General features: G+C 40.6%; 1 protein-coding gene across 3 annotated transcripts in view; it reads left to right on the top strand.

Annotated features, from left to right (window-relative positions):
• Positions 1 to 585: 585 nt before the first annotated feature.
• The window catches only part of jph1a (junctophilin 1a), a 47546-nt gene continuing 20396 nt past the window's right edge, over positions 586 to 27735 (top strand). For 2 of the 3 annotated variants that reach the window (XR_007969472.1, XM_052115382.1), the window contains exons 1-2: positions 586 to 1206; positions 3652 to 4414. Coding sequence is in view for 2 of the 3 variants with exons in the window: in XM_052115382.1 (XP_051971342.1) it covers positions 828 to 1206; positions 3652 to 4414 (1142 nt within the window). In the remaining variant the exon portion in view is untranslated. Of the gene's footprint in view, positions 1207 to 3651; positions 4415 to 4872; positions 4910 to 27735 lie in introns of those variants that run through there. The other variant, XM_052115384.1, reaches the window with a different exon arrangement.

Genomic DNA, 27735 nt, shown 5'->3' with positions numbered 1-27735 from the left:
AGAGAGGCTTGGAGACATATGAGTATACTGTATTGGTAAAAAATGGCATAGGCCGTTATTATAATTTGACGTAGGCCCCTAAATTGTAGGTTTTATTTAGTAAACCATGCAGTTTTATGACAACTGTATTTCTCCTATCCATGTCATGGAGAAACTGTGAGATTTGACTGAACTATAAAGTAAGAAGCACCCATACACAGATAAAAATAACCACAGTGTTAAAAAATAATAAAAAAAATAGATAAAATATAAAAGAGATAAAAACAAATGGCTAATAAAGCTCACCACATAAGTATAGGCCTACTTCCAAACATAATGCCTTTATCAAAGATAATGCAGCCTTTTCGACAGCCTTCCAGAGAAAATCACCTGTCCGTAACACAGGAGGCGCTTTCTGAATCAGGTTGCGCTGCCATTTGAACTTTGGCATATTTTCTACCAGCAGTAGCTATTTCAAAAGGCTCACGCGCAACCTGCTTCTTCTCAATTAGCGCAGAGGGGTGAAGTAGGCGGGGCCAGAGTAATGACGCGCGAGGATTGGCGGTGTCTGTCATCGCTGTCTGCTGTCTCGTTGTGTCTGCTCTGCGCAGCGCCTGCGAGCGGAGGGAGTGGGTGAAGCGCAGCGGCGGTAATGATGCACTGAGCTGAGCCTGCCTCCTCATTCATACTCTCAAAACATCTCCATTGTGATTCTTTCTCCCACAGTCGACCTATTGTCATCGTTGCTTCTGAAGTCTGCTGGAAAAAGAAGATTTAATGAAAGAGAAAGAAAAGAAGAAGAAGCGCGCGGCAACGTTACGGCTGTTTTTATTCGCATCGCATTCTGAATGACGGGCGGACGGTTCGACTTCGACGATGGAGGCACTTACTGTGGCGGATGGGAGGACGGGAAAGCCCACGGACAAGGCATCTGCACGGGACCCAAGGGTCAAGGCGAGTACGCCGGCTCCTGGTCCCACGGCTTTGAGATAGTTGGGGTTTACACCTGGCCCAGCGGGAACACGTACCATGGCTACTGGTCGCAGGGTAAACGACACGGGCTGGGTGTTGAGACCAAGGGGAAATGGCTCTATCGTGGGGAGTGGAGTCACGGGTTTAAGGGTCGCTATGGAGTTCGGCAGAGCATCAATACCCCTGCAAGATACGATGGGACGTGGAGTAATGGACTACAGGATGGGTACGGGGTCGAGACCTATGGGGATGGTGGTAAGTGCAAATATTGGTGTGCTTATTTTCGAGACCAACTGTCAGGTTATTAGAAACAGTGAATAGTGTAAAATAAAAGTTTTTTTTTTTTTAATGCACATCATATATCAGGTTGCACGTGCTACTTAAAGGAATAGTTCACCCACAAATGAAAATCCTCTCATCACTTACTCTCCCTCATGCCATCCCAGATGTGTGACTTTCTTTCTTCTTTAGAACACAAATTAAGATTTTTATTAGAGTATCTCAGGTCTGTAGGTCCAAACAATGCAAGTGAATGGTGACCAAAACTTTGAAGCTCCAAAAGCACATAAAGGCAGCATTAAAGTAATCTATACAACTCCAGTGGTTTAATCCATGTCTTCTGATGCAATCTAATCGATTTTAAGTAAGAACAGGCTAAAATGTAACTATTTTTTCACTGTACATTTTGCAATTGCAGTCTCTAGGCATGATAATTTTTAAGCTCGATTACACTTGATTTTAATCAAGCTTCAAATCATGATTCACTAAGGAGATTCCTGATTTCACAATTTGTAGTGAAAAATGAGTTATATTTTGGTCTGTTCCTCACCCCCAAACCACTTAGATCGCTTCACAAGACATGGATTACTTTTATGCTGCCTTTATGTGCTTCTTGGAGCTTCAACATTTTGGTCACCATTCACATGCATTATGAGGACCTACAGAGATTAAATATTTCTTTAAACATTTTTTAATTTGAGTTCTGTTGAAGAAAGAGAGTCATACACATCTGTGATGGCCTGAGGGTGAATTTTTGGATGAACTATTGTTTTAATGGAAGCAAGATTGTCTAATTAACTTGAACTGCAATATCATTTGTGCATGGCATTCTATTGCAAAGTGATAGCCAACATTTACTTAAAATATTGTATACATTAGTTACCTAAAGATCCTCGCTGATTGAGAGATGTGTGTTGTTTGTCTCTGAGGCTGGTTGGAGAGTGAGCTCAGATCAAGTGTGTAGTGGAAATGTATTTGCGATGTTTGACATAGTCTTTGTACATAGTATTTGACATAAACAATTTCCAACTTTTGACAATTGAAATACAATTTTCATAATGTATGCTGTTCCAACCAGTTATATATGTCTTTAACCTTTTTGGGGGGTATAAAAGCAATAATACTAATAGCATAAAAGAAAACATGAACAGATATTCATGCTTATTCAGTAATAACTTATTCAACCATTTCTTTGATTTTAATAAAACTATTTCAGTTAGATGTTATCACATGAAGTATATTTTAAGGTTAGCTGACAAAACCTTTTTTTACCCTGCAAAAATCTTTGCATCTCAAATATACAATCAAGTACAGTCTGTCTCTCAACATTTCTTGTGATTGAAGATGTTAGCATCTGCCTAAAGAATCTGACACCCATTAGAATTGATTAGGTGGACGAAAACTGATATCAACCTTACACGCTTCAAAACCAGAGTTAGCCATGACTAATTGGTCATCTGAAGGCATTATTTACATATTTGCACTGGCATTGGACAGTTCGTAGCCTAGTATATTATTAGCGCATTAAATAATATTGTGTATTTTATCATTGCAATTATAGCTCCATATGGTGTTATAATTATTCAGTAATTAATCATGAATTCACTGCAACAAATCCTGTTTTATTATTCATTATGTTAATGCAAGATTATCATTAAAGGCAAAGTTCACCCAAAAAGGAAAATTCTGTCATCATTTACTCACCCTCATATTGTTCCAAATCCATAAGACATTTGGTATGTTCCAAAACGTAGTGAGCTGCCTCTCTGTCTCCTGCCTACATTGGCAGCATCCTTACTGAAATTATGCCTCATCAGAGAGTGATTTGGGAATGCTGTACATAGGCGCATAAATGAGCATAAATATGCACAGTACACACACATTTTGGAGAAAATAGTCTGTTTTGTTTCATATTAAACAGTTATTTATTGATACTTTTCCATTGTGAAAGGATTTTAAATATATATATATATATATATATATATATATATATATATATATATATATATATATATATATATATAAAATACAAATTTATCTTGCTTCGATCCGCCATCTTGGATTTATTTTTCCAGCGAGCTCATCATGGTGCATTCTGGGATCACCTACCTGGGAAGGATACATCTTATGCTGCCTTAGAATCTGGCCAAAACAAGATATCTTAAGAGGCAGCATAATTAAGATACCTACAGTACCTTTTGGAACCGCCTTCGTGTAGGTAGCACGCTTAAGATATCCTGCCTCCGGAAGATGCTCACTAGGTTTTGGAAATGGTTGCAAAATGTTTAATATTTGGATGAATAATTTATTTTAGACCAACTTCAGAGTATGAAACACATTCACTGTGTGCTGTTCTTTGACTTAGCCTAATGTGTTGTGACATTGCACATGAGTTTAATATTTTCTTTTCTACTTCATAAGGCACTTATCAAGGCCAGTGGATGGGGGGCATGAGACACGGCTATGGTGTGCGCCAGAGTGTGCCTTATGGAATAGCCACAATTATTCGATCTCCGCTCCGCACCTCCCTGACCTCCCTAAGAAGTGTGCAGAGCAATGGCACCGTACTGCAGGAGACCATACTGGACACACCAGTTGGTAGCCGTGGCGGCTTTGTCTTGAATTTTCACAGTGACACCGAAGTTGTCACCGGCAAGAAGAAGGGCTTGTTCCGCCGCGGGTCCATTTTTGGCAGCCTCCGACAGCTACGTAAATCAGACTCCAAAACATCAATTTCAAGCAAGCGGAGTTCGGCGCGAAGCGACGCCACCATGAGCCGCATCAGCTCAAGCGACGCTAACTCCACCATCAGCTATGGAGATGGAGAGGCGCCTGATGAATGCATACTTATGGAGGACCATGTGGACGCCACCACCACTGAGTCCTACATGGGCGAGTGGAAGAATGACAAACGCAATGGGTTTGGGGTCAGCGAGCGATCCAACGGGTTGAAGTATGAAGGGGAATGGATGAACAACAAGAGGCATGGATACGGATGCACAATATTTCCAGATGGAACCAAAGAGGAGGGAAAGTATAAGAATAATGTATTGGTGCGTGGGATAAGGAAGCAGCTTATTCCGCTTAAAAACCACAAAACTAAAGAGAAAGTGGACAGGGCTGTGGAGGGGGCTCGAAGGGCAGCAGCTGTCGCCAGAACTAAAGTGGAAATAGCAGTTTCAAGGTAGGGCACCTCCTTTGCTGCACAATTCAATGGTTAAAAGTCCTAGTGTTTGGTGTCTATTAAAGGAATTGTTCACCCAAATATGAAAATTCTGTGATTTACTCACCCTCATGTCATTCCAAACCCATATGACTCTCCTTTTGTGGAACACAAAAAGAGAAATTTATAGCAGAATGTCCAAGCTGCTCTTTTACATAAGAATTAGAATTACCAATAATTACATACAAACAAGATTTATATTAAATAATCACTTAAATTTCTGTCTGTTCCTCACACAAAGCAATCAAATGACTTCAGAAGAAATATATTGAAATATAGCACACAAGTTGTATGCACTACTTTTATTGTGCTTAATGGTACTTTTTGGAGCCTGGTAACACATAGTCCATATTCACTTTCATTGTATGGAAGAGAGCAGCTTGGACAGTCTGCTAAACTTCTCCTTTTGTGTTCCACAGAAGAAAGAAAATCATATGGGTTTGAAACAACATAAGGGTGAGTGAATGATGACAGAATTTGAATTTTTGCGTGAACTAACCCTTTACTTTAGGTTTTGGCTGAACATTGTAACAGAAATGCGAACAACACAACTGTACAGCTATCAGGAATTTATAAAATATAATTTGCGATCACGATAGCTTTCATGCTCCAGTGATCAAGGCTTCTGTAACATTCACAAGATTGTTACTGCATGTACTGTTAAGCTGGGATGTCTGCATGGTTCAGACATATGGCTGCATTGGGGAAACTATTTACATATCATTCATTTACCATATGCCATATTAGTATTTTTAGACTTAGCTTCAGACACCAACAATGTTCACATATCAGTTTATTTTAACAGCTATTATTTGATTCGTCTTATCCAATGGTTTGTCAGGATGTCTGTTGTGTAGTTTGCAAGTTGTGCAAGCAACCTTTTAGAGGATTGGTGTCTATTATTTGTCCATAGCTCAGATGCACAAGGAACAGTCATGGGGTCATGTAGCTCAAGTAGACTATTATGATGTTTGTTCTCTTGCCAAGAACTGCACTGGACAGACAATTTAATGCCTGGGTAAACCATTTATTCAAGGTTCACAAATTCATAGCATTCTAAACAAGTTTTTGGGACACAAGTGCCCATTTTCCTTTGACAGACTGGTTGTGCCATTTTTTAATAACATAGTCAAACTTCCTAAATCTTCTTCGATCTTCAATAGACCTTATAGACTTCAAGCTCAGGTTGGAAAAACATTTTAACTATTTCGAAAGTTAAATGGAGCAATTCTTTCCCCCCTTTAAAAAAATAAATACAAAATCAAGGCACTTTCAATGGCAGTAAATGGGGCTAAATTCAGGGTTTAAATGCAGAAATGTGAAGCTTATAATTTTATAAATAGAATATTTATAATTTTATATAGAATTGTTTTGTTAAAACGTGTGTATTATTTCAGCTGTTAAGTTGTTTAAATCATTGTTTTTGTGTTACATTTGGAGTTTAAGGGTTTACAGCTTTATGTTGTCATGGCAACACATTTGTAAAATTACTTTACTTAGAAAAGGTTAGTAAGTGATTTTATCACACTAAAATTATATTAACATGCATTGTGTGGCAATACCTTTGAAACAGTGAGTATTTAATGTTTTCAGATTGCCCCCATTCACTTCCAATGTAAGTGCCTCACTCTAAGCCAGAATTTAGCTTTTTCAAAGAAAAGGAGGGACGGGTTGAATTACATTTTTCTGGTGTTAATATTATGCCACACGCTGTTGATTTTGCTTAACTTGTATTTTGAACCTACCTGTAAGATTCCTAATATAATATTTAGGCCACCGATGGTGCAAGGACCCTATCGCCTAGGCCTAAACATACTCGAAAACTCGTGAAACTTTGCACACGTATCAGAAGTGGTGAAAATGTACTGATATGGGTTTCAGAATTAGGTGTGGCAAAATGGCTCAATAGCACCACCTACAAACGTTCAACCTCCTAGAGGTTTCATCAGATCTACTTCATATTTGGTTATTCTAATCCAAAGGCCATGGCGATGCTAAATTGCAAAGAAGCTTTTGAGTTTTCACTGCACGCTGTGGCCGTGACGGTCTGACAAAGTTAGATGTTTCGCCATGAAACAGGAAGTTGTTATAACGTATACAGACAATGTCCAATCTGCCCCAAACTTTACATGTTTGATAATAGTACCGGCTTGAATACATCTACATGCCGATATTCAGTTATAGTGATAGTTCCACCTACTGGCAACAGGAAAACAGCAGCCCCAACGTGCACCAGGGTGTGAGGGCCCATTCATCGCTGCCTGCAGCTTTAATTTAATATTGTAACTTTGTTGGTTTAAAAATATTTCAAATACTTTTATACACAAGTGTTGCTGGTTTTACCTTCTACTATTGATCCAAAGCCAACACATAAATTAGATAATAGTTATTAAGCTTTTACTTTTAATCCAAAGTGGTTTACGTGACAGTAATTACAAGGCGAGTTCCCCAGTGAATAGAGCAGGAATATAATCACATATATCCTCTTTTTATGGGTCATCCGTACTTGGGACTGAACCTGCAACCTTTGTGTAATACTGTCAGCTATGCCAAGCTTTAACCCTACTCCAATAAACTAGTTCTATTGTAAGAGTAGCAGTTTTTAATAGATGAGTGTGATGTACATTGATTAAAAGCAGTGGAAATTTGTACTTTCAGCCCTGAGTAAATGATTTGAAGGTCACAGAAAGGGGAATGTATGTGTTTTCTGTATATCTGTGTATGTATATATTTGTGTTGTACCGTTGTATCATGTCCCTGATGTCCTGGCCTCATGCTAGTGATCAATCAGTCAATAAATGCATAACATGATGCAATATGTTCAAAGGGGTATATACTGTAGGCTAATTGAGGCTTGTTGGTTTAAGTGGCACTTGCAGGCTATTTCCAGTTTCACTCTATTTTAGTGTAGCTGTGTATTTCAAAACTGTGTAAGTTATTATACAAAAAGGAATGCAACATGCACTCAGAACATAGCAAAGCCTGTTTGTGTGCATGGGGCCAGAGCTGAGTATCTGGCATTTGTCCCTCTCAGGAGTGGCTCTTCTGTGGTTACACCTCTCACTCACTGAGCAGTGGGTCAGGGTTACAGGACTCATGCTACAGGGTCATTACCAGTGCTATGAAATTAAAGTAAAGCCATTTTACTATGTATTACTTGCATTACAGCTGAGCAAGAGCTTGTTTGCAGGCTACACTCTTGGCTGGGTAGCATGGCTTTAATGATTGATAGAGTAAATTGATACAGTAATACACTTATGAGTTCAAGTCCACACTACCCCCCATTCAGGGACACTGCTCTTGCTGTGGTCAACAGAAGGGGTTAGTGTGAAAGGTTAAGCTGTGTGCATGGGTTCACTGTGAAAGGAAATCAAAGTTTGGTTTCAGGGCAATTACAAAATATTACAGGTTCACATCAGGGTAAGGCAGGATTTTAGAAAAGATAACAGTGTTTACAATTTGACTGGTTGTACACAATATCAGGAGAAGCTTAAAAGGAAAGGTTACCTAGGCCAAATAGTTTTATCATAATGATGACATGATTTAAACAGCCTGGTCTCATGAACATTCAGTATATGTCGTGACTGAGGCAACATTTGTGCAAAACGAAATGACGTGCCTTATTACACATCTGGCTGCAGTTTCCTAGTAAAATGTCCAGCAGGGGGCACCAAAGCGAGTGAAATGGTGTCATAAGGTCAGTATTAGAAGGTTTTATTGAGTAAAACATACTTTAACCTAAACCTAACCAATAGTGATCTAAAATCAAATGTGAAGAAGAAACACAAAACAGACATCCTTACCCTAAACCAATGTCTAAACCTAACCAATAGTGACCAAAAACAAAATGTGAAATGAATAGCACATTTTCTGAAGCAACCGCATCATTTCTCACTCTCGTCTCATGTGTCAGCTTGTGTATTTGACTGGTCTCAAACCGTGTAATTCAGAATCCAAATTTCATTCTATCAGATGAGAAGCTAATCACACTGGAATAAGTGTGTAAATGTTGATGAGTCTTTAATACAAAGTTAACATTTATAGTTTTTCAGATGATGCTCTACAGTAAAATAGTTTTTATCATAACATAGCTGTTTGTGAGTAATAGTGCAAAAAAACAAGTGTTTATAAAGACATTGTCAGACGTTATAGTCGTGCTTTGTTTGACAGTTAATTGTTGTAGTGCCTCAACAATGAGTTAATTTCACCAAGAAACTGCAACGGAATGTAGAATTCAGCACGTAACAGTCAGTTTGCAAAATGTAACGTTCATTCTATGAGACTATAGGTTGGATTTAAATCTGAAATTTAAATCATATATCAGTGAAAGTCTTGATGTCCATGAGTTGTTTTTAGCATTTAACAATGCAAGTTCTCGCATGGAGAACTTCAGGTAGTTTCTCACCAAAACCAATTGTATGCTTTCAAAAGATGCCTGCTGCTCCCCTGGCTATGCTAGTGATTATGAATGAGAGACTGAGAGAGGTAGAAGAGCCCTTCAATTCTTCTGCCCACCTTTCTCACACCCTCTTCTCCCATTACACTCAGCTCTACTTGATATTAGTCACCTAAAACAGGAGGCAGTAGAGTAGTGTTTAAACGCTCAATCAACATACAGACCTGTGCACTGTCTCTCTCCCCCTCTCTCTCCCCCCCTCTCTCTGTCTCTCTCTCTCTCTCTCTCTTATGCACTGGTGTGTCAGCAGCACAGAACTCCAACTGACTAAATAAGGCAAGGATGGAGTCAACTTATCAGCTCTGGACAGAAATACATACGCCAGCAGCAGTTGACACAGTAGCCTTTCACTGCCTGGCTGTCATCTGTCTTTCGTGCCAATAGAGTTCACAAATGTTTATCGTCAATCACAACAATGACCTCATCTGCCTTTGTTCTATACTCGCATACAAGCACACAGATAAACACACACACACAATGAGCCAATTGACCAGGAAAGGTCAAAATAACTTTTGGAGATTAATTTTTAAATATCTAATCAGACATGTTGTTCAAAATATTAGACCATGAAATTTAGGCTGTGGTTTCAGAGAAGGCTCAGAATCAAGATCGCTCTGCTACACAGTTTTTTTACAGTGTGTGTGTAAAATCTCTTGCCGATTTCTACTCGCAGGAAAGAACAAAATGATTGGTTCGACAAACCATTTGTCACCTGAGTTGCCCAATCCCACTCATCTGTTTACTTAATATTGACAGGTTATGAGTGAGGAGCCTGTCCACATCCAGCTCAACGCAGGCCAATGTGAGAGCCACTTTACCCTCCAGCACATCCCGACCACTAAAATTAAACGTGCTGATGCCGAACTCTCCGACAGTCCCCTGACCAGAGCTTAATATGAGCATCACATAAAAAGACTGATAGACGCAGCATTCATATTTTTAATTAATGTCTCCCAGCATAAGGACTGTGGTGAAAACAGAAAGCATGCATAATAACATTTCAGTTTCTCTCTTAATGTTGCCACAGCTGTAATTAGTTTGTAGGGTCCATTCCTGGGTGATTAGAATGTCAGCTCTGTTTTAAATTAGACAAATTATTGTAATTTGCATAATAGCAATCTCGTTTAAAGCAAAGATTAATTTGGCATCTGCCAGCTTTGACATGCAACCTCCCCAACCTAACCCTCCCTTTTGAAACAACATGACATTAATAACAAATAGATCTCAGTGAAGAGTAATAATCAGGAACAGCACATTTCTGTCATTACAAACCTTTCTGACATTTTTTTATAGCACCTTTTAGCAATTAAGCACAAAGTGCGTCACAAAGCATAAAATCAAAACACACTTTGTAAAATACAACACATTCACAAAGTGATAAAAGCAAGTCTATACAAATGAGTTTTTAAATGAGACTTAAATACAGACACAGATTCAGCAAATCTAATATCCTAGGGCAGGCTGTTCCATAATCGTGGGGCCTTCACTATAAAAGCTCTATCACCTTTAGTTTTGTATCTGGATCTTGGGATAGCAAACAGTTCATGACAAGAAGATCTAAGATGTTTCGTAAGGTCTTAAATGTTCTGCTAAACCATGTAATGCCTTTTATATGATAAATACAATCTTAAAATCAATCCTAAAATGTATTGGTAACTAATGCAAAGTAGCTAAAACTAGTGATCAACCAATATGGGTTTTTTAATGGCCGATGCTGATATTAATAGAGCAGGGTAGCCGATAGGCTGATACAATGCCAATATATCACACAATTTAATATAGTATAACATAAACATAAAATTGCAAAAAAATGAATAAACTCTTGTTTAGCACTATATTTACTAAATTTCACAATAAACTTTAACTTTGTAAAAAATAATAAAAATAAATATTGTATTATAAATGGCAGATTCTTCTGATTTCTGTTTAGTCATCAAATATTTGTAATTTATTTGCACATGAAGAAATTGTTATTATAGTAGGAAGAAGGAAATAACAGTACACACATTAGTCCAGCAACCATGGATGGCATGTCCACATTAGCAGTTGCATTTTATCAAAAAATACCAAATCAAACCAGTTGTACAATGTAGAGTGCATAATGAATAAGACATTGACTCATAGCACACATGAAGTGCTTTTACATTGGTTGAATTCACACGCTCATGTGGATCCAGCGCAAGCTACAATCTCCTGACAGTTTAAACGGCCTAGATCACCTGCTTGGATTGTCACGGACTGACCGTCGTGATTTGTGAATCAGAGAAACTTTTGATCCTGATCCTGAAGTTTTTGATTCTTGCTGATGGAATATGCGCTTCAGAGGAAGTTATTAGATGAGTGTTCGAGGGAAGAAAACGCTGGATTTTTTGTGAGGTTCGTGAATGACAACTGTTTAAACAAGACATGCATATATTTGCAGATGGTAGGCCTATATGATATTAGATTTATTGATATTTCCCTTTTATCATTAGACAAGACAGTTAAATGTTACTGGGAACTGTTGAGGAGAGAGAGGTAGAATGTAACAGGTGAGCACTTCAACATTATGAGCTCAAAAGCGTCTGTCGCAGCTCTGATATGTGGAGCGTTTAAATGAGACTGTGTTGCACACTGGTCTATTATTGTAGTAACACGATGGCACGTAACATTAAATCGAACCATGACTGGTCGTTTACATGTCTCAGTCGCTTCATATGCAACAGGCGATCCTCAGTGCCCTTGTGGCAGGGCGGAGGGCGGGGCCGGGTCTCTGCAGTCGACCTTTATACCTCAGAGGCTTGATTAGCCTAATACAGGACCGGGTGTGTAGGATCCGCCCTGCCACAGCCCTCAAGAAACAAATCGTCGAAAAGGGAAAATGTATCGGCCGATGCCAATACTTAAACAATTCAGAATATCGGCCAATTATTAGCCTTGGCGATATATCGGTCGACCACTAGCTTAAACTACAATAATATGATTTGAAGATCATATTATATATGACATATATGTCAGAAGTTTAGCTGCAGCATTTTGCACTGATTTTAGCCATGCTAAAATGTGTTGATTTAAAGTTGAAAATGGGGCATTAAAATAATCAAGGCGAGACACATTAAAAGTGTGTATAAGCTTCGCTGTATACCAAAAACTCAAAACATGTCTAACCTTGGAAATGTTCCTTAACTGACTTGATTTTCAGAATTGAAGGTTGTATCAAAATAGACGGCCAAATGTTTCACTACCTGCTGAATATTTTGGACAACACGACTAAGTCCTTACTCAATATTACTTTTTTTAAAAATCATGACCAATTCTAACAACATTTTTATCAGCATTTAACTTAAAAAATGAAATACCATCCAATTTTTTATATCTGCTATACACGCTTGAAGTCTGATCATGTTGTATTTTCCAATCACAGAACCAAGCAGTACAATATCTATATCTATACAGTATCTCTATATATATATATATATATATACAATTTATTTATTTTAATTTTAAAACAAATAACAAATCATAAAACAGTTTAATGCAACTTTTGCACTTTATTCTAAGTCTTCACATGCCATACAGTGGCTTTGTGTGAACAACAGTCTGAAATTCAGGTTTGATTTGAGAGCTACAGCTGAAAGGAAGATGTTCTAAATTTCTGTCTGTTTCTAACACAAAACGGCCGTATATCTTCAGAAGACTTGAAATATATGCTATTTTAATGGTGCTTTTTTGTCATTTTGGAGCTTGTCAGCTAAAGTGCTCTTTTTTTTTTTCCTGAAAAGGAAAGATCTCCAAAGACATGAGGGAGAGTAAATGTCGACAAAAGATTCATTTCTGTGTAAACTAGTCCTAAAAAGTCCTAAAACTAATCCCAATTTATCTGTATTCAATTCCCAGTGCTTTACTTTATATATCTGGCCTTTGTTTAATGCCACCACCTTTATTCTAAGAACATTAGATAATTCAGTAGGGTTAAAATCCTATGTGCTTATCTGAGAGCTTAAAGCTTGTACATATGACCCAATATGACGTACAGTGCCATATGGAATACAAAAACCTTGCTTTGATATTGCACAAGTGAACAGCAACATAATTACGTTAACAAGTGAATTGTTTAATGATTCCTTTTAACATAGATTGCAATATAAGATGTATGCCAGAGTACGAATTGTGTGTTTGGGCCATATGGATACGTTAATGAATTCGGTGGCTAGAAAACTTGCCCAATTCACCTGTCTGTATCGACTGCATGCTTCTGAATGGATGGAAATGACGCAGGGTTTCGAGGGGAAGGAAACGGTCCTGCCTTAATTAAAATTGCAGCTGGAGCTTGATGTATTCTGTTGCCAGGCGATGTGACCTTTCTTCAAACAGGTTTCTGCGAATGTTGTACAAGAGACTTCGAGTTCCTCAACAACCGATATGAGCATATGTTTAGGCTTACAAAGCTTTCACTTGAACGTACAACACGCATACTGCAGTATCCTACTTTTCTGGAATAAGTGTGTTTACGTTTGTATGTGTGTGTGTGTGTTTGTGTGGGTGCACGTTAAATGAGTGTATGTGATCCTGTGTGCTATAGCTGTCTTTATTCTGCTTGATTTGTAAATGCCATTTGTTAACACAGGGCCAGATGATGTGTAGAAGCACCTAGTGCTGTAGCGTTGGCATGGCAACCACATCCAGTCATCATGTCAGCCATGCACTGCATGTAGAAGTTTTACTGCATGCCCAGGCAGATGGTTTGCTCCTACTTCCTGTTCATTTAAATATTTTATTTAATAAAGAGTGAAAATTAGTTAGCGAGAGCAATGTGATTACTGCATGCTGATCACAAGATAAACATGAAAGGATGGAGATTTCATTGAAAGGGTCCAAAGGATGCACGCATTTGCTAAAACAAAGCATTTGGAAACATGATATGGTAAATATGAAAAGAGAATTGGTGAACATTAAAATAAACAGGTGTTTATTTAATGATTCTATCATCCTTTACTCACCTTCATGTTGTTCTAAACCCATACGACTGACTGTCTTCTGTGGAACACAAAATAACACTAAATTCACTTTTATTGCATGGCAAAAAGATGCAATGAAAGTAAACTAACATCTTTTGTGTTCCATGGAAGAAAGAAGGTCATATGGATTTGAATATATATACTGAATAATAAGAATATTATGGAATTCCAGTCGAGGTTTTCTATAAATAAAACCACAGCAAAGTCACAAGCATACATTCATGCTTGCATACACTCATGTTATCTAGGAGGACTGTGGGCAGGTGATATCAAGAGTGCTAAAATTAGCAATGACTGCCACTTAAAGAATGTCAAAAAGAGATTTAAGAGCTAATCCAGGCTGAAGGTCCATTGTATATTCCATTTAATAAACATTGATTTCCACAGTCCTACTAAGCATCTGTCTTTGTTTTCCATCCATCCATCTACTGAATCCATATTTCATTGCAAAATAGCATTCAGTTGCTCTATATTATTTTGGAGTGAATCCATGAAGTGATGCTGTGTCAGAGCGTGTATTCTTGTGTTATAAGTTTTTTCTTTGTCTCTTTTCTCTGCACGTGTTCTTCGTTCATGTTCAAAGCACAGATTTGATCTTTAGTGTCCCTGAATCCCGAAGCCTTTTTTCATTCAGGAGCGCTGTTCTCATTTTAAACAAGAAAAAGCATGTTTTGTGGTGCTGCAGCTCTTTTTCCAGATTTAATATACTGGCATTTTGCTGGGTGAGCTAGAGTCCTAAACAGTAAGGCTGATTTAGTGCCATCGGTCTCCTTTGAGCAATGTAGTCGGATATGTAAACAAAATGCCACTATATCAACACATTCATATTTACAATGGCCAACTGAATTCCTGTCACCATGTTTATGTAGATTGTTGTGTTCCTCATACTTTCAGCTCATTTGCAAATCAACAAAACTGGGATAAATAAATGTGATTTGTTGTTTCATTTTAGCAAGCCATTAATTATGTCTTTGTAATACTACATTCTGTTGGGTACTCAGCACAATGTATTCAAGTGGCACAAGGTGACATTTACATATATGCAATATCTGATGCATATACAGTACTGTGCAAAAGATTTAGGCACTTGTGAAAATGTTGCATAACTATGATTTCTTCAAAAATAATGCCACAAATAGTTTTCATTGATCAGTTAATGTCATACAAAGTCCAGAATCATAAATTAAAGCTAAATCAATATTTAGCGTGACCACGTTTGCCTTTAAAACAGCATCAATTCTCCAAGGTACACCTGGATACAGTTTGTCTTAGTTGTTGGCTGATAGGATGTTCCAAGCTTCTTGGAGAATTCGCCACAGTCTCTTCATGCAATCCCATGCCATCTGTTGCAGAGCTCCCTGTACTTCTATTTTATTATATTTGCAAAAGTAATGTTTGGGAGTCTAGCATTTATATTTCATCTTGACACACTAAAGCTGAAAATATTAATTAACCATCTTAAGACAAATCTTTTTGTGAAACAGCTGTAAAGACTTTTGCACAGTACTGTATGTAAATGAAACACTGTGATAATTGTATACAATTTTAGGTATGCTAAACTCTGTATTTAACCATCTGACAGCTTATACAATAGACTGTAGACTGTATATGGTTAACATTTCCTGCATGCTATACTCCATCTAAAACTCTCTTAAACAGCTTTTTCCTATTAAGTATTTCATATTGTTATATATACTTTTATAATTATTATGCATTCAGCCTTTAAGATGTTTTGTGACTATGCAGAACCATTTAACATGAACTAATGATGGCAAAAATGTGATTAAAAAAAACAAAACGAGGCAGCCTTTGGCACAAGAATCCCCATTATAACCATTATATGTGAAATCACAAAACTGGTCTCAGGTCAGTAATATATGTCAGTGTGATGAGGAGGAGGGTATGGCCAGGCCGTGAGGCCGCATGTCTGGCACTGAATCAGCCGTTGAGAGCTGGAGGAACTGCTGTTGTCCGCCGAAGAAGGGGAGGAGTGGTTCCGTCTGCCAGGGTAAACATAAACTTAAACCAACATAAAACATATGGACACACAACATGGCCATGTGCACCTCTCTCTCTCTCTCGAACTGGCATCTCAGGCTCCCCTTTATCTTGCTCTCCAGCTGATCAGATGATTCAGCACCGGACGTGCAGCCTCACAGCCCGGGCATCCTCCTCCTCACACTCAGCTTTTCTCCAAATGGGCCAGTGGCCTGAGGGGGACCAGCCAATCCCTGGAGCGGGTAGAAGCTTGTTTGTCCATGTCCTGAAAGCAGGTCGCATGCAGGGGGTGAAATTCAAGTGCACCGTAAAATTAGACGGGTGTAGAGATGCATACCATGGTTTTAAATAACCAGGGGTCTTGAAGAAGGTACACACAGATACTGATGCATTTTGAAGAGAGAGTGTATATTTGATTGTTCAAAGTATATATTAGTCTACCCACATTCTATTTATTGCAGTTGTTATTCATATTTTCAAATGTTGTATTATCATTTGATTTTCATAATTTTGGTCATATTGTAGTTATTTAAAATTGTACAAATTCCAGGAAATTCTTGAAATTGCATATATATATATATTACATATTAGAGATCGACTGATAGTGAATTTTTACTATACCGATAACTAAGGTGATAGGAAAGGCCGATAACCGATTAATCAGCTGAAAGTTTTTACAACTGATTTATAGTCATTATGTCAAAAAAAACAATCTTAAATTTCCTCGCTATGACATAACAGACAAAGAGTCCTCGATGAATAAGATCCCAGATGTAGTTTTTTGTTTAACCAAAATCCCCCAAAAAATCTGAAAAAACCCCAAAATAATTTGGTGCATAACGTTGAACTTTTAAGTATATACAAGCCTAAAACACACTGGGGACTCTTATTTTGAAATGACAAAATTATAAAAAAAACTACCGGTAATAATCGACATAGATTTTTGTCAACAACGATAGTTCCATAAAGCAACTATCAGCACTGATTAATCGGTAAAACTGATGTCTACCTCTATTACATACAAGGTTGCAAATGGGTGGAAAATTTCCGGGAACATTTCCGGAAACATTTCAGAAAATTCCATAGGATTTTAAGTTGTGGAATTTTGGAAATATTGGAAAAAACTTTGGGCACTTGACTATATGCTGCTGCATCTTTGTGGCATTCTTTACACAGGTCTTTGCACAGTATTTGCAAATGTACACATCCTTTCCTTCTAAATTGGTTGAGGTGAAATGTATCCACACATCAGATGGCGCACGTGGCATTGTTCTGTTCAATAAGATTAGAAAAAAGCTTGTAAAAAAACACTAATGCAATGCCATGCACAGATATATAAATAGTTAGCTAAACAATTGGAATATTCTGGAATGGTAAAAATATTTTACAATTGATACTGGACAAATAAATAGAAATAGGCTAGATAAATAGATGAATACTATAACCTAGTTTGGAAATAGAAAACTGAATAGCAGAAGGTAGAAGAAACAGCATCACAGTTGAGCTAGCTAGCACCATGATAGCTAGCCTCTTAAATTGTCAATGAAATGGTTACATTTCAGCTTACATTTAGCATTTAGCAGATTTACTGGCTAGCTAGCTACTGTATAAACACATTTTGATTTAGTATTTGCTAGTTAAACTTTAATACAATAGATTAAATATATTTACCCTAGTAATATCATTAAAAGTTAATTGACTGGATGTAAACCTTGTGCTCAAATGCAGTAGTGTGGCTTCAATTGTCCTGCTGTAGTAAGTGACCTGCAGTAAGTAGTGTGCTGCGTGCATGTGATTGAGGAATGTGCAGGGTAGAAATTCAACTGAATGTAACTGAACTGTATTAAATCTGGTTGTTTTAACCAAGATTATGCTGTAAGATTTTTTTTTTCCATACTACATTTAAATTCCCTGTTATAGGTTTACCTCCAAATTTGCTTATTTCCAGTTTATTCAAATCAAATCAAATCAAATCAGTTTATTGTCACACGACCATATACACAAGTGCAACAGTTTGTGAAAGTCTTGTGTGCAGTTCCGAGCAACATAGAAGTCATGACAGTGATGAGACAATTAATTCCCATTAATTCCCATATATTCCCGTTAATTCCCAGAATTTTGCAACCCTAATTACATATACTGTATTATTTTGTTACATGTTTATCATTTACAAGTATTTAAATGAATGCTAAAAAGATACTATATGGCAGTTGGTGGCAGTTCAGCAAGCATCTCACAGAAAATATTTTGGTTGAGCACACATTACGAGAGTGGAGTCACATGAATTTACTGCATATGTGCTATGTGTGATTAGAATTAAATGTCATCAACTGACTCTAAAGAACAGAAAGGGATATTATTCAATGACAAATGGATTGTGTGGATCTCATCTTTGGACGAACATTACGCTGAACAAGTCTTTTATCTTCAGCACAGTGTGAGGATCTCTGCACTGAACTTTGCATAGAGTAAAAGATCAAGCTTGGGATTTTAAGGATCTATATCAGGATCATTCAAATGAAGATCGCGATTAATCAGAAAATCTATATTTTACCCATCTGCCATCCCTATTAATTTTATTTTAAGCTATACATTTTGTTTTATAGGTTCAACAAAGCAAAATAAAATTCTTAGCACATAACCTCTGTGTGACAAGGAGGAGGGCATGGCCGGGCATCAGCTGATCAGTGCTAACATAAACTTTATGTTGACTGTTCAGCCGGTTTCCGCCTCCTCCTGTAACAGTATAAGGATGTCAACATACAGTTTTATGGTAAACATAAACTTAAACCTACATAAAACATAAGGACACACACACAATGTAGCCGTGTGCATCTCTCTCTCTCTCTCTCTCTTGAACTGGCGTCTCCAGCTTCCCTTAATCTCATTCTTCCAGCTGATCAGCTGATTCGGCGCCTGCCGTGCAGCCTCACAGCTCGTCACACCCTGCAACCTGCTTATACATCCCCTTGGGTGAGGGTATGCCCAGTTGGGAATCACTGTTCAAGAACATCATCACACTTTATCACTGTTGGAGGGTCAGAGTGTGTTTGCTTATTGAGTCTTAAAATGAAGGCCATATGATTAAACATCCTGTTGATTTGTCTCCATAACCTCACAGCTTTCATAAACCCCAGATAGAGCTATCTGCAACCTCCTCACACTTCATCACTTCCTTCACACTGTCTACATGAGTACACCACAATGATCGTTATTATGTAACCATCAGTATTAGAGATGCATGTGTGTCAGTATATGAGGCTGGGCAGAATGCACCTCTTTGTCCCCATGATAAGCTATTTTTTGACCAGGCGGCCAGACTATCCCAAAGCATCTGGCCTCTTGCATTTTAAATATATTGAGATCATGGTTAATAATTAAAACAGACCTCCACTTTGTCCAAGAAGGGTCTAAAGAAGTCATAAACATCTCAATCCGTCTTGATCACTGGATAGAGCTGATGTAGGTTTCTAGATTGGTACTATTTAAGGCACTAAAGTCTTGTTTCTATGGAAAGTGCTACGCAAGCGGGAAGATTCATATTAGACCCTATTCTGCTTCACACATTTTTGACTTTTCTCATATTTGGAGGCAGTTTCTACCAGAAGCACTGAGTTAAAATAATCCCGGCATTTTAGGGTGTTTATTTTTGTGATTTTGATGCTGGATTGCATAATAGTTATCGTAATAGCCCTGGAACGATGGTAAAAATCCCCAGCTGATGCCTAATGCTTACACTGCACAGACACAATCTGGCAGTTCTGTGAGAAGATGAAAACAGTGTGAGCACGTTGGGGGTTTTGAAGGGATTTAAGAAGCAGGTCACCTCTTGATTTCCATCCATAAGCTTGTGTCTGATTTTCCTGACAAAAATATCCCAATAATCTCATAAAATCTCAATAACATTTCAAACTGAGCTCTGATTTGCCAAGATATCAAAGACTGCAATCAAAAGTCAGAGCTTTCGGTCTTTAAACATATCTCTTCAAATCTTTTCCTGATAATGTTATGAGTTATGCATTTCATTGTATTCTAAACTCATAATTTCAATAATTGCCTCATTTGTATCTATTTTTATTTCTCCTAATTTTAGGAAAAACAAAGACAAAGATATTTAAATGAAGCATTATCGCTCTTATCACTCGTCCCGAATTATTGCAACAAGAAATAGCTGTTAGACTTAATTATCACCCAGCGATGAATCCTTACCACTCCCCCTCTCCCTGGACGTTCAACCACGCCCTCGCCACACAACACCACTTCCCGACTCAGGCCAGGGAGTCATCCAGAAAATCCGTGACCCCGTCTGTGCCCCGGTTCTGTGGACCACCTTGAACTTAAAAGGCTGTAACATTAGATACCAACGGGTGATCCATGCATTGGTATCCTTCATGCGGTGGAGCCACTGGAGCAGGAAGCACTGGAGGGTGTAGGTAGTATCGGAGAGTGAGTGATGTTTATGTACCACTACCCCAGGTGTGGTCTTGATATGGTGCTGTATGAGGTTTGTATGACCAGGTAGAGGTGAGAACACATCAGCAAACTCTTTCTGCAACTTGGCAACATCTGTGAGTTGAAACGGTGAGAGGTGGTCTCCACAAGTAACTGGGGTGAGAAGATTGGCTTAAGTTCACCTATGGCCCGAGCTCCGTCCTCTCCGGAACCAGTCGTTCTGTTCCGTTCACCTCTATCTGTTTGTTTTACCTCATAATCGAGATCTTCCACTCGTCATGTGACCTCAAAGGGCCTTCTACTTGCCGAGTAATTTGGAGCTCGTGGTTGGGAGTAATACAAGCACTTTGTCTCAAGGTGCAAATTCCCATAGCCAAGCTCCCTTATCGTACAGCCGGCTTTGGCAATATTGAGCTTGGAGCAAATTATCCTGTGTTAGTCAACCCAAAGTGTGGAGTTATGTTCTAAGATCAAGAACGTACTGAATTTTGTTTTTATTATTTGAATTTACCTCCTCCCGCGCGGTCGATGCCCATACATTAGCTCCAATGGGGAACACCCTGTGGAGGCTTGCGGAACATCTTGAACTGCAAATAATAGGGATTCGAGTCACTTATCCCAATTCCTAGCATCCTGGTGCACGAACTTACGAATCATATTCTTCAGGGTCTTATTAAATCCTTCCACCAGACTGTCCGTTTGTGGGTGTTAAACACTGGTGCAAATCGATTTAATACATAATTGTGACACTTTCCAGCAAGGATGACACGAGAAGACAGTTCTTCAAGCTCAAGGTGTAACTTTAATGTTCACATTTCCCACATACACAGTACCTTACACACTCACAGTTAATCATATTAAGGAACACAGTAGGCTTCCTTGTGTCAGACTCTCTCCCTCAAAGGTTCTGTGGCTGCCACTTTTATCCCACTCTCCCCGTGCTCACTGAAATTAGATACAGGTGTTAGGTATAATTTAGCTCAGGTGTAAGCGCCCTTACTGCTTTTCTCTACCGCTTGACCACGGCCCCGCTGCCACAATAATATTTTGTATAGTTTGCGTAGAGTACGTGACATGAGAGTAGTGGCTTGATCAGTGAGGATTTCTTTTGGAATCCCTACTCAGGAGATTATACTGAAGAGTGTCTCCTAAACACTGCATGCTGAGATATTGTGCAAAGCACTGCTTCTGGATGTCGCATTGTGTATTCCACCAGAATTAACACAAAGTGATATCCGCATCCCGTCTGTTCTAATGGCCCAATGAGGTCCATGCCAATTCTCTCGAAGGGGACCTTGATTAATGGCAGAAGGCGCAGTGCTGCTTTTGGGGTGGCCGATGGATTCACCAACTGACATTCACGGCATTTCTCACACCGCATGCGAACATCCGCAGATTTCGTGTTACTTCTCACCTTAGGTGACACACCATTGGATTATGATGAGCTGTCTGAGAGAGGGAAAGGGAGGAGAGAATCCAAGGGTTGGTCCGCCCTTGAGTACACTGCCATATGGTCCTCAGCCAGCTGGACTGCCTCTTCCAGTGACACCGGGCAGTGGCACTGGACTCACTCTGCTGTTTCAGTCCGCTGACGAAGGACGACCAGCTCTAGCACCACCAGATTGCCAACTTTCTCGATGTAGCACTCCTCTGCCAGCAGCCACTTCCGTCAGGCATCACAGAGCTGTTGGGCAAGCGCAAATGGGCGGCAGCGCTCGCTCAGCGTTGGTGAGCGGAAGTGCTGTTGTCGTTGTTCAGGGCTGCGCCCAACCCGTTGCATAATGGTTTTTCTCAAGTCCTCATACACCAGGAGGTTCGCTGCAGGCAGGGGTTTGGCCACGAGCTGGGCCACCCCCTGTGAATTCGACCATCCCCAGACCTCTGCCGTTTGCTCAAACAGATCAAGAAAGTTCTCTGTTTCATTCTGCCGGCCCGTTTTCATAAGGGTGACCGGAGGCATGGAGATTGCTGGGTCCAGGGTCACGGATAGACCTTCCCTCTGGTGTAACAAGCTCCGGAGCGCCTGCTGGTCCTCGGAGAATGGCTGGGAAGCGCTGGTCAAGATTCAGGGTTTTGGCACCACTGTGACAAGGCTCTTGTTCACCCCAAATGAGGAAGTGGGAGACAGGCAATGTTCCAACTCCAACATGTAATTTATTTTTGTAAACTCAAACTAACTTTTCAGTGCACTCTCAATGTCCAGTATAAACAGCATAGTCTTGGGGTGTGTGTGGTAACTTTCTCTTCAGGAGCTCTGGCGTGGGCTCCTCTTATCACTCGTCCTGAATTACTGCAACAAGTAACAGCTGTTAGACTTAATTATCACCCAGAGATGAATCCTTACCACTTCCACTCTCCCTGGACGGACGCTAAGCCATGCCCTCACCACAGTGTGTTCTTATAGAATTTGTGTTTGTATTGCGTTTTGGTAATACAGTTAATGCTGCCTAAAGTAAAGAAAATAAAACAAAATTTTAAGTTTAAGGTGAACGTGTCTTGCATTACTTTATGATTTAATCACTTTCGTCTTTGTTTATTTAATACAAAGATATGTATTACTGAACCTGCAGAATTGCGTTCACAATGCATGTTAACCATGTGGAAATAAAGCGAACTAAACTCAAACCACCTCCAGAGATCATTTTCAGCATTCTCATAGATGACATTTTTCTTGCGAACAGTTTTCAGACTAATGAAAGAAGAGAAAATAAGAAAACTCTTTAGACGTGCTTGTTCCACATGACAGGCTCTGCTGCATGCCTCCGAACAAACAGCGAATCAGGTGAATTTTTTTTGCTCTATTGATTTTGCTTTAAACATTTAATTCATTTGTTTAAACATGAAAAACATAAACAAAGGGCATTTTAAAAATTCTAATTTCACTTTAAACTAAATGAAAAAAGCAATAAATCAATGAAGTCATAAAATAAAACCACCTCCCCAAATCCAAACATTTACAGTCTCCAATGGCTCCATTTGCATCACGGAATCCACAATGCATGACAACCACGAGGAAATAAAGCAAATTAAACTCACAGCACCTCCCGAAATGATTGGAGATAATTTGCGGCATTCTCATAGATGGCACTATTGTTGCAAACAGTTTTCAGATTAATAAAACAGAGTGAAAACTCTACATGCGCTTGTTCCTCATGACAGGCTCACGATGCACATCTCTGAACAAACAGTGAATCAGACACGCAATTTTGTCTGCACACTGCTTTTCTTTTGTCTGTTCTTAAAAATATAATAAAGTGTGTTTCTTCAAGTGCGTGTCTTTGAGACTAACAGCAGTTCTTGTCATGTGTCACTCCGAGACGTCACCCGCCTGTTGTGGGTAGATGAGCAAAATGATCCACGCATGAAATATATACATTTCAGCTTTATCGCATTTTGCGGGTGGCAGGCAGAGACGGATTATGACTTGCAAAGGCCCTGGGGCCAATTATCTTCAAGGGCCCTTCTCCACCCAAAAGTTGTTGAGGGGGGTGTTCGTTGTTCATGCCCAAAAGGGTTTTTGTGTTGGAGGATCACAAACTACATTGCGCAACCTTAAAACCCAGGGCCCCACCGGGCAGTCAAGGGCTCCTGGGCACTGGCCCCATTGGCCCAGTCGGTAAACCGTCCCTGTTGACGGGTGCTAGTTTCACACCCTGGCCACTGTTTAGTATATTTGGCAACTTCCCAAGTTCGTGGTTTTGCCATTTCACAATATTGTAGATCATGTCTGTTCGCAATCGGCATCAGGATCTTTGTAAGACATAGTCGATACCCAAATACGTCATCCTATCTCTCAGCCCTACTCAGTAGTAATATTTTCCCCATGCTTGACATCTGCACACTGAGAGGCGAGTGTTGCTGTGGTCTGTACCCTCTGTCAGGCTTAAACACTTTGTTCCCGTCCATAGGATTTGGCTTTGACAAAAATGGTGGGGGTCAGCACACCACACTATAGCGCTTTACAGGCAAAGGAATCCTCCACCATGCACACACAAACAAACATGCAGAGGCACACATGTGCACATACATACAGTCCCTGTCTGTCTCCCTCCCTATACACAGCTTAAGGCATACCACATCAATACAAGAGCATTCAATTATACACATATACATGCAAGAAAACTAAAAGAGCCTCTAATGAGGGCTTTTTTCAAACCATATAAAAACCTATTGAGTGTCTTAATTTTATGTAAAATACAAAAACTAAATTCTGTTCAGATTAATCAGTTAAAATGGTTGTAGTTTAAAGTTAAAAAAAAATGTTCAATAAATTAAGTTGTGAACCCTCATGTGAGGCGGCACGGTGGTGCAGCGTTTAGCACTGTTGCCTCACAGCAAGAAGGTCGTGGGTTCAAACCCTGGTTGCCCCGGCCTTTCTGTGTGGAGTTTGCATGTTCTCCCCGTGTCTGCGTGGGTTCTCTCCGGGTACTCCGGCTTCCTCCCACCATCCAAAAGACATGCAGGCTAGGTTAATTGGTGTCTCCAAAAAACATTGCCCTAGGTGTGGATGTGGAGGTGAGTGTGAGTGTATGTGTGGCCCTGCGATGGACTGGCGACCTGTCCAGGGTGTCCCCCGCCTTTCGCCCAATGTTAGCTGGGATAGGCTCCAGCCCCCCGCGACCCTGTACACAGGATAAGCGGTTGACGATGGATGGATGGGTGGACCCTCATGTGTATTTAAGCTGTGTTTACTCCACTTGACATTTTTAACGTTTTTTTTTAATGTTTAAAAACAAATTAAACCAAAGGAACTTGACTTCCCCATCTGTCGCTCACTTCGACGTTGTGTCAAAGAACCGACACTAGGGGTCTCTTTTGAGAGCCTCGCGCATCTCTGAACTTGAGTAAAGGCCAATGAGAAATTGGCAGACAGAATTTGCATGTCCCGCCCCTGGACATACGGTTATAAAGGGAGGGAAATGCGTCTGTTTTTTCAGAAATTTCCTTCGGAGCCAACTGGTTGTGTGAACAGCGAGCTGCGATTCACAAGACTGTTCATCTCATCTCTCAGAGCGTATGATGTTGGATCTACGGCGCATATCAGCGGCTTTCTCCTTCTCTGCACGGCAGTGCAGCTTTGCCCCTGGGCGCTTCGACAGCGCTCTCTAAAAGATCATTTTTGTAAAAGAGTTAAATTCTCTAAAAGAGCAATACACAGTGGCGTTGAATGTCCTTTTTAGGACGCGTCTTTATAAAGATGCCCTTCCGCCCCTGTGTAGTTCCTGGATGTGGTTGAGTGCTCTCCACTCCTGACGGTCGCAGGTGCTGCCTCGTGTGTCTGGGCCGTGATCACACCGAGGCAGCGTTTGTGGATGGTTCGTGTTCTCACTGCGAGAACCTTACCATGGCAACATTGCAGTCGTGGCTTTCCTTCCGAAAAAGTAGCTGCAGCCGCCCCCCCGTGTCGCTCCTTCTTCCCACGGGATTGAGGATGACCCGGCTGACGATGGAGGTGATTTGGGGATGGCAGCGGGCTCGGTTTCCCCAGGTGCATCCCCATGAACCACCCGCCCCCCCGACACGCTCGTTGACTTCCGCCCGGGCTCGGGGTGACAGCGGCTCGCCTCACGACCAGGCTGCCTATCCTCTTGAGCCCCCTGAGCTGCATGATGAGCTCGCTGCTGCATCGGAGAGTGTTCCGGTGTCTGACATGGAAGACTCAACTGGGCTGCCACCCTCAGGTCAGCACGCCCAGTCAGAGTCTGACGCCCAGATGGCCGACATGCTTGCCTGGGCTGCCATCAGCATGGGGTTGGACTGGAACCCTCCGTCTTCCCCACAGCCTTCGTGGCTGGATGATTGGTTCCTCAGGTCTGCGTGCCGCTCACACAGCTGAACCTGGTCGAGATGCGGGATGTGGACAAAGCACGCTTCCTCAACGCACCTGTCTCCCAGTTCGGTGTCTTCAGCGACACCGTCGAGGACTTCGTCCAGCAGTTCTCAGCGGTGAAGAAGCAGACGGAGGCCATCTCTCATATCATGCCCTGCCGTGCCACCAGCACGGGCCGTGCTCCGTCTGCCCACCGAGGGCATCCTCCTGTGGCTTCCAGAAAAAGTGCAGCTCCGCCTCAACCTGGGCCCATTTCTCAGCCCCAGCGTCGAGCTCACCGCAGGAAGCATAACCCCCCGTCTTAAGGCCCTCTCACTGAAGACGGCCCTCCTGATCGCGCTTGCCTCCATCAAGAGGGTGCAAGCATTCTCTGTCAGTGACACCTGACTGGAGTTCGGTCTGGCAGACACTCATGTCATCCTAAGACCACAACCAGGCTACGTGCCCAAGGTTCCTACGACTCCCTTCAGAGACCAGGTAGTGAACCTGCAAGCGCTGCCCCAGGAGGAGGCAGACCCAGCCCCTTTGTTGCTGTAAGTGATTTGCGTATCTATTTGGACCGCACACAGAGCTTTAGACGTTCTGAGCAGCTCTTTGTCTGCTTTTGAGGCTTTCTCACTGGGTGGTTGATCCCATAGCATTGGCCTATCACACCCAGGCCGTGCCCACCCCCTTGTGGGTTTGAGCACACTCGACGAGAAGTGTGGCATCCTCATGGGCACTGGTCAAAGGCACCTCCTTAGCAGACATATGCAAAGCAGCGGGTTGGGCAACACCCAATACCTTTACGAGATTTTACAATCTCAGTGTTGAGTCGGTTTCATCCCATGTTTTCTCAGGTCCGAGCCGGTAGAACTCCGTAACGCGGTAACAACTGACCGGGTGTACCGCTTGCACCTAGCGCCCTTTCCTTCCGCTGAGGTAATATCGTATGCTCTTATCCCAGGAGATCCCACTTACTTGGCTCCCTGGATGACTGCTCCCTAGCCCTCCGGTCCGCGAATTCTTCGGAGGAATTCCCCGACCAAACCCAATGCGAGTACTCAAATTACCCTGTACTGGAATAGGTGCTCCACAGGTTGGTTCCCCATGTGGACTTGTCCCCCTGTGTGTATTTTCCACGGTACGGTCCCCTTGCGAGCGGACCCGCATCTCCCTTGGGCAGTCCTCACTGCCCCCCGGTCCCTCCCAGTGAGGTTGGATCTACCACTGCACCATTCTCCACATGCGACTTAGAATCCCATGTGATGTATTCCACCACTCTTTACCTCCTTTACCCTGGCTGGGGCCAGACGTTATGTGTTTTTGACTAGTTTATTATATTTTTTTTTTGCTCCACATTTTTCATTTTGTTGAAATGTTTGCCATGAACTTTGGTACATTTCTGCCCCTAGTGTGTATTTACTTGAAAAATATAGGCTTGTGTGCTGCATTACACAATTACTGTATTTTATTACTTTATTTACTTATTTACTTTATTTGTATTTTTTTAAATTACAATTGACTTTTACAAACCACTTTCTGTTTATGTGATTTGTGTAATTGGGTA

The sequence above is a fragment of the Xyrauchen texanus genome, chromosome 42 (assembly GCF_025860055.1).
Source record: "Xyrauchen texanus isolate HMW12.3.18 chromosome 42, RBS_HiC_50CHRs, whole genome shotgun sequence".
Classification (NCBI taxonomy): Eukaryota; Metazoa; Chordata; class Actinopteri; order Cypriniformes; family Catostomidae; genus Xyrauchen; species Xyrauchen texanus.
Note: the sequence above shows the minus strand (reverse complement) of the source record. Positions and strands in the feature narration are given on the sequence as shown.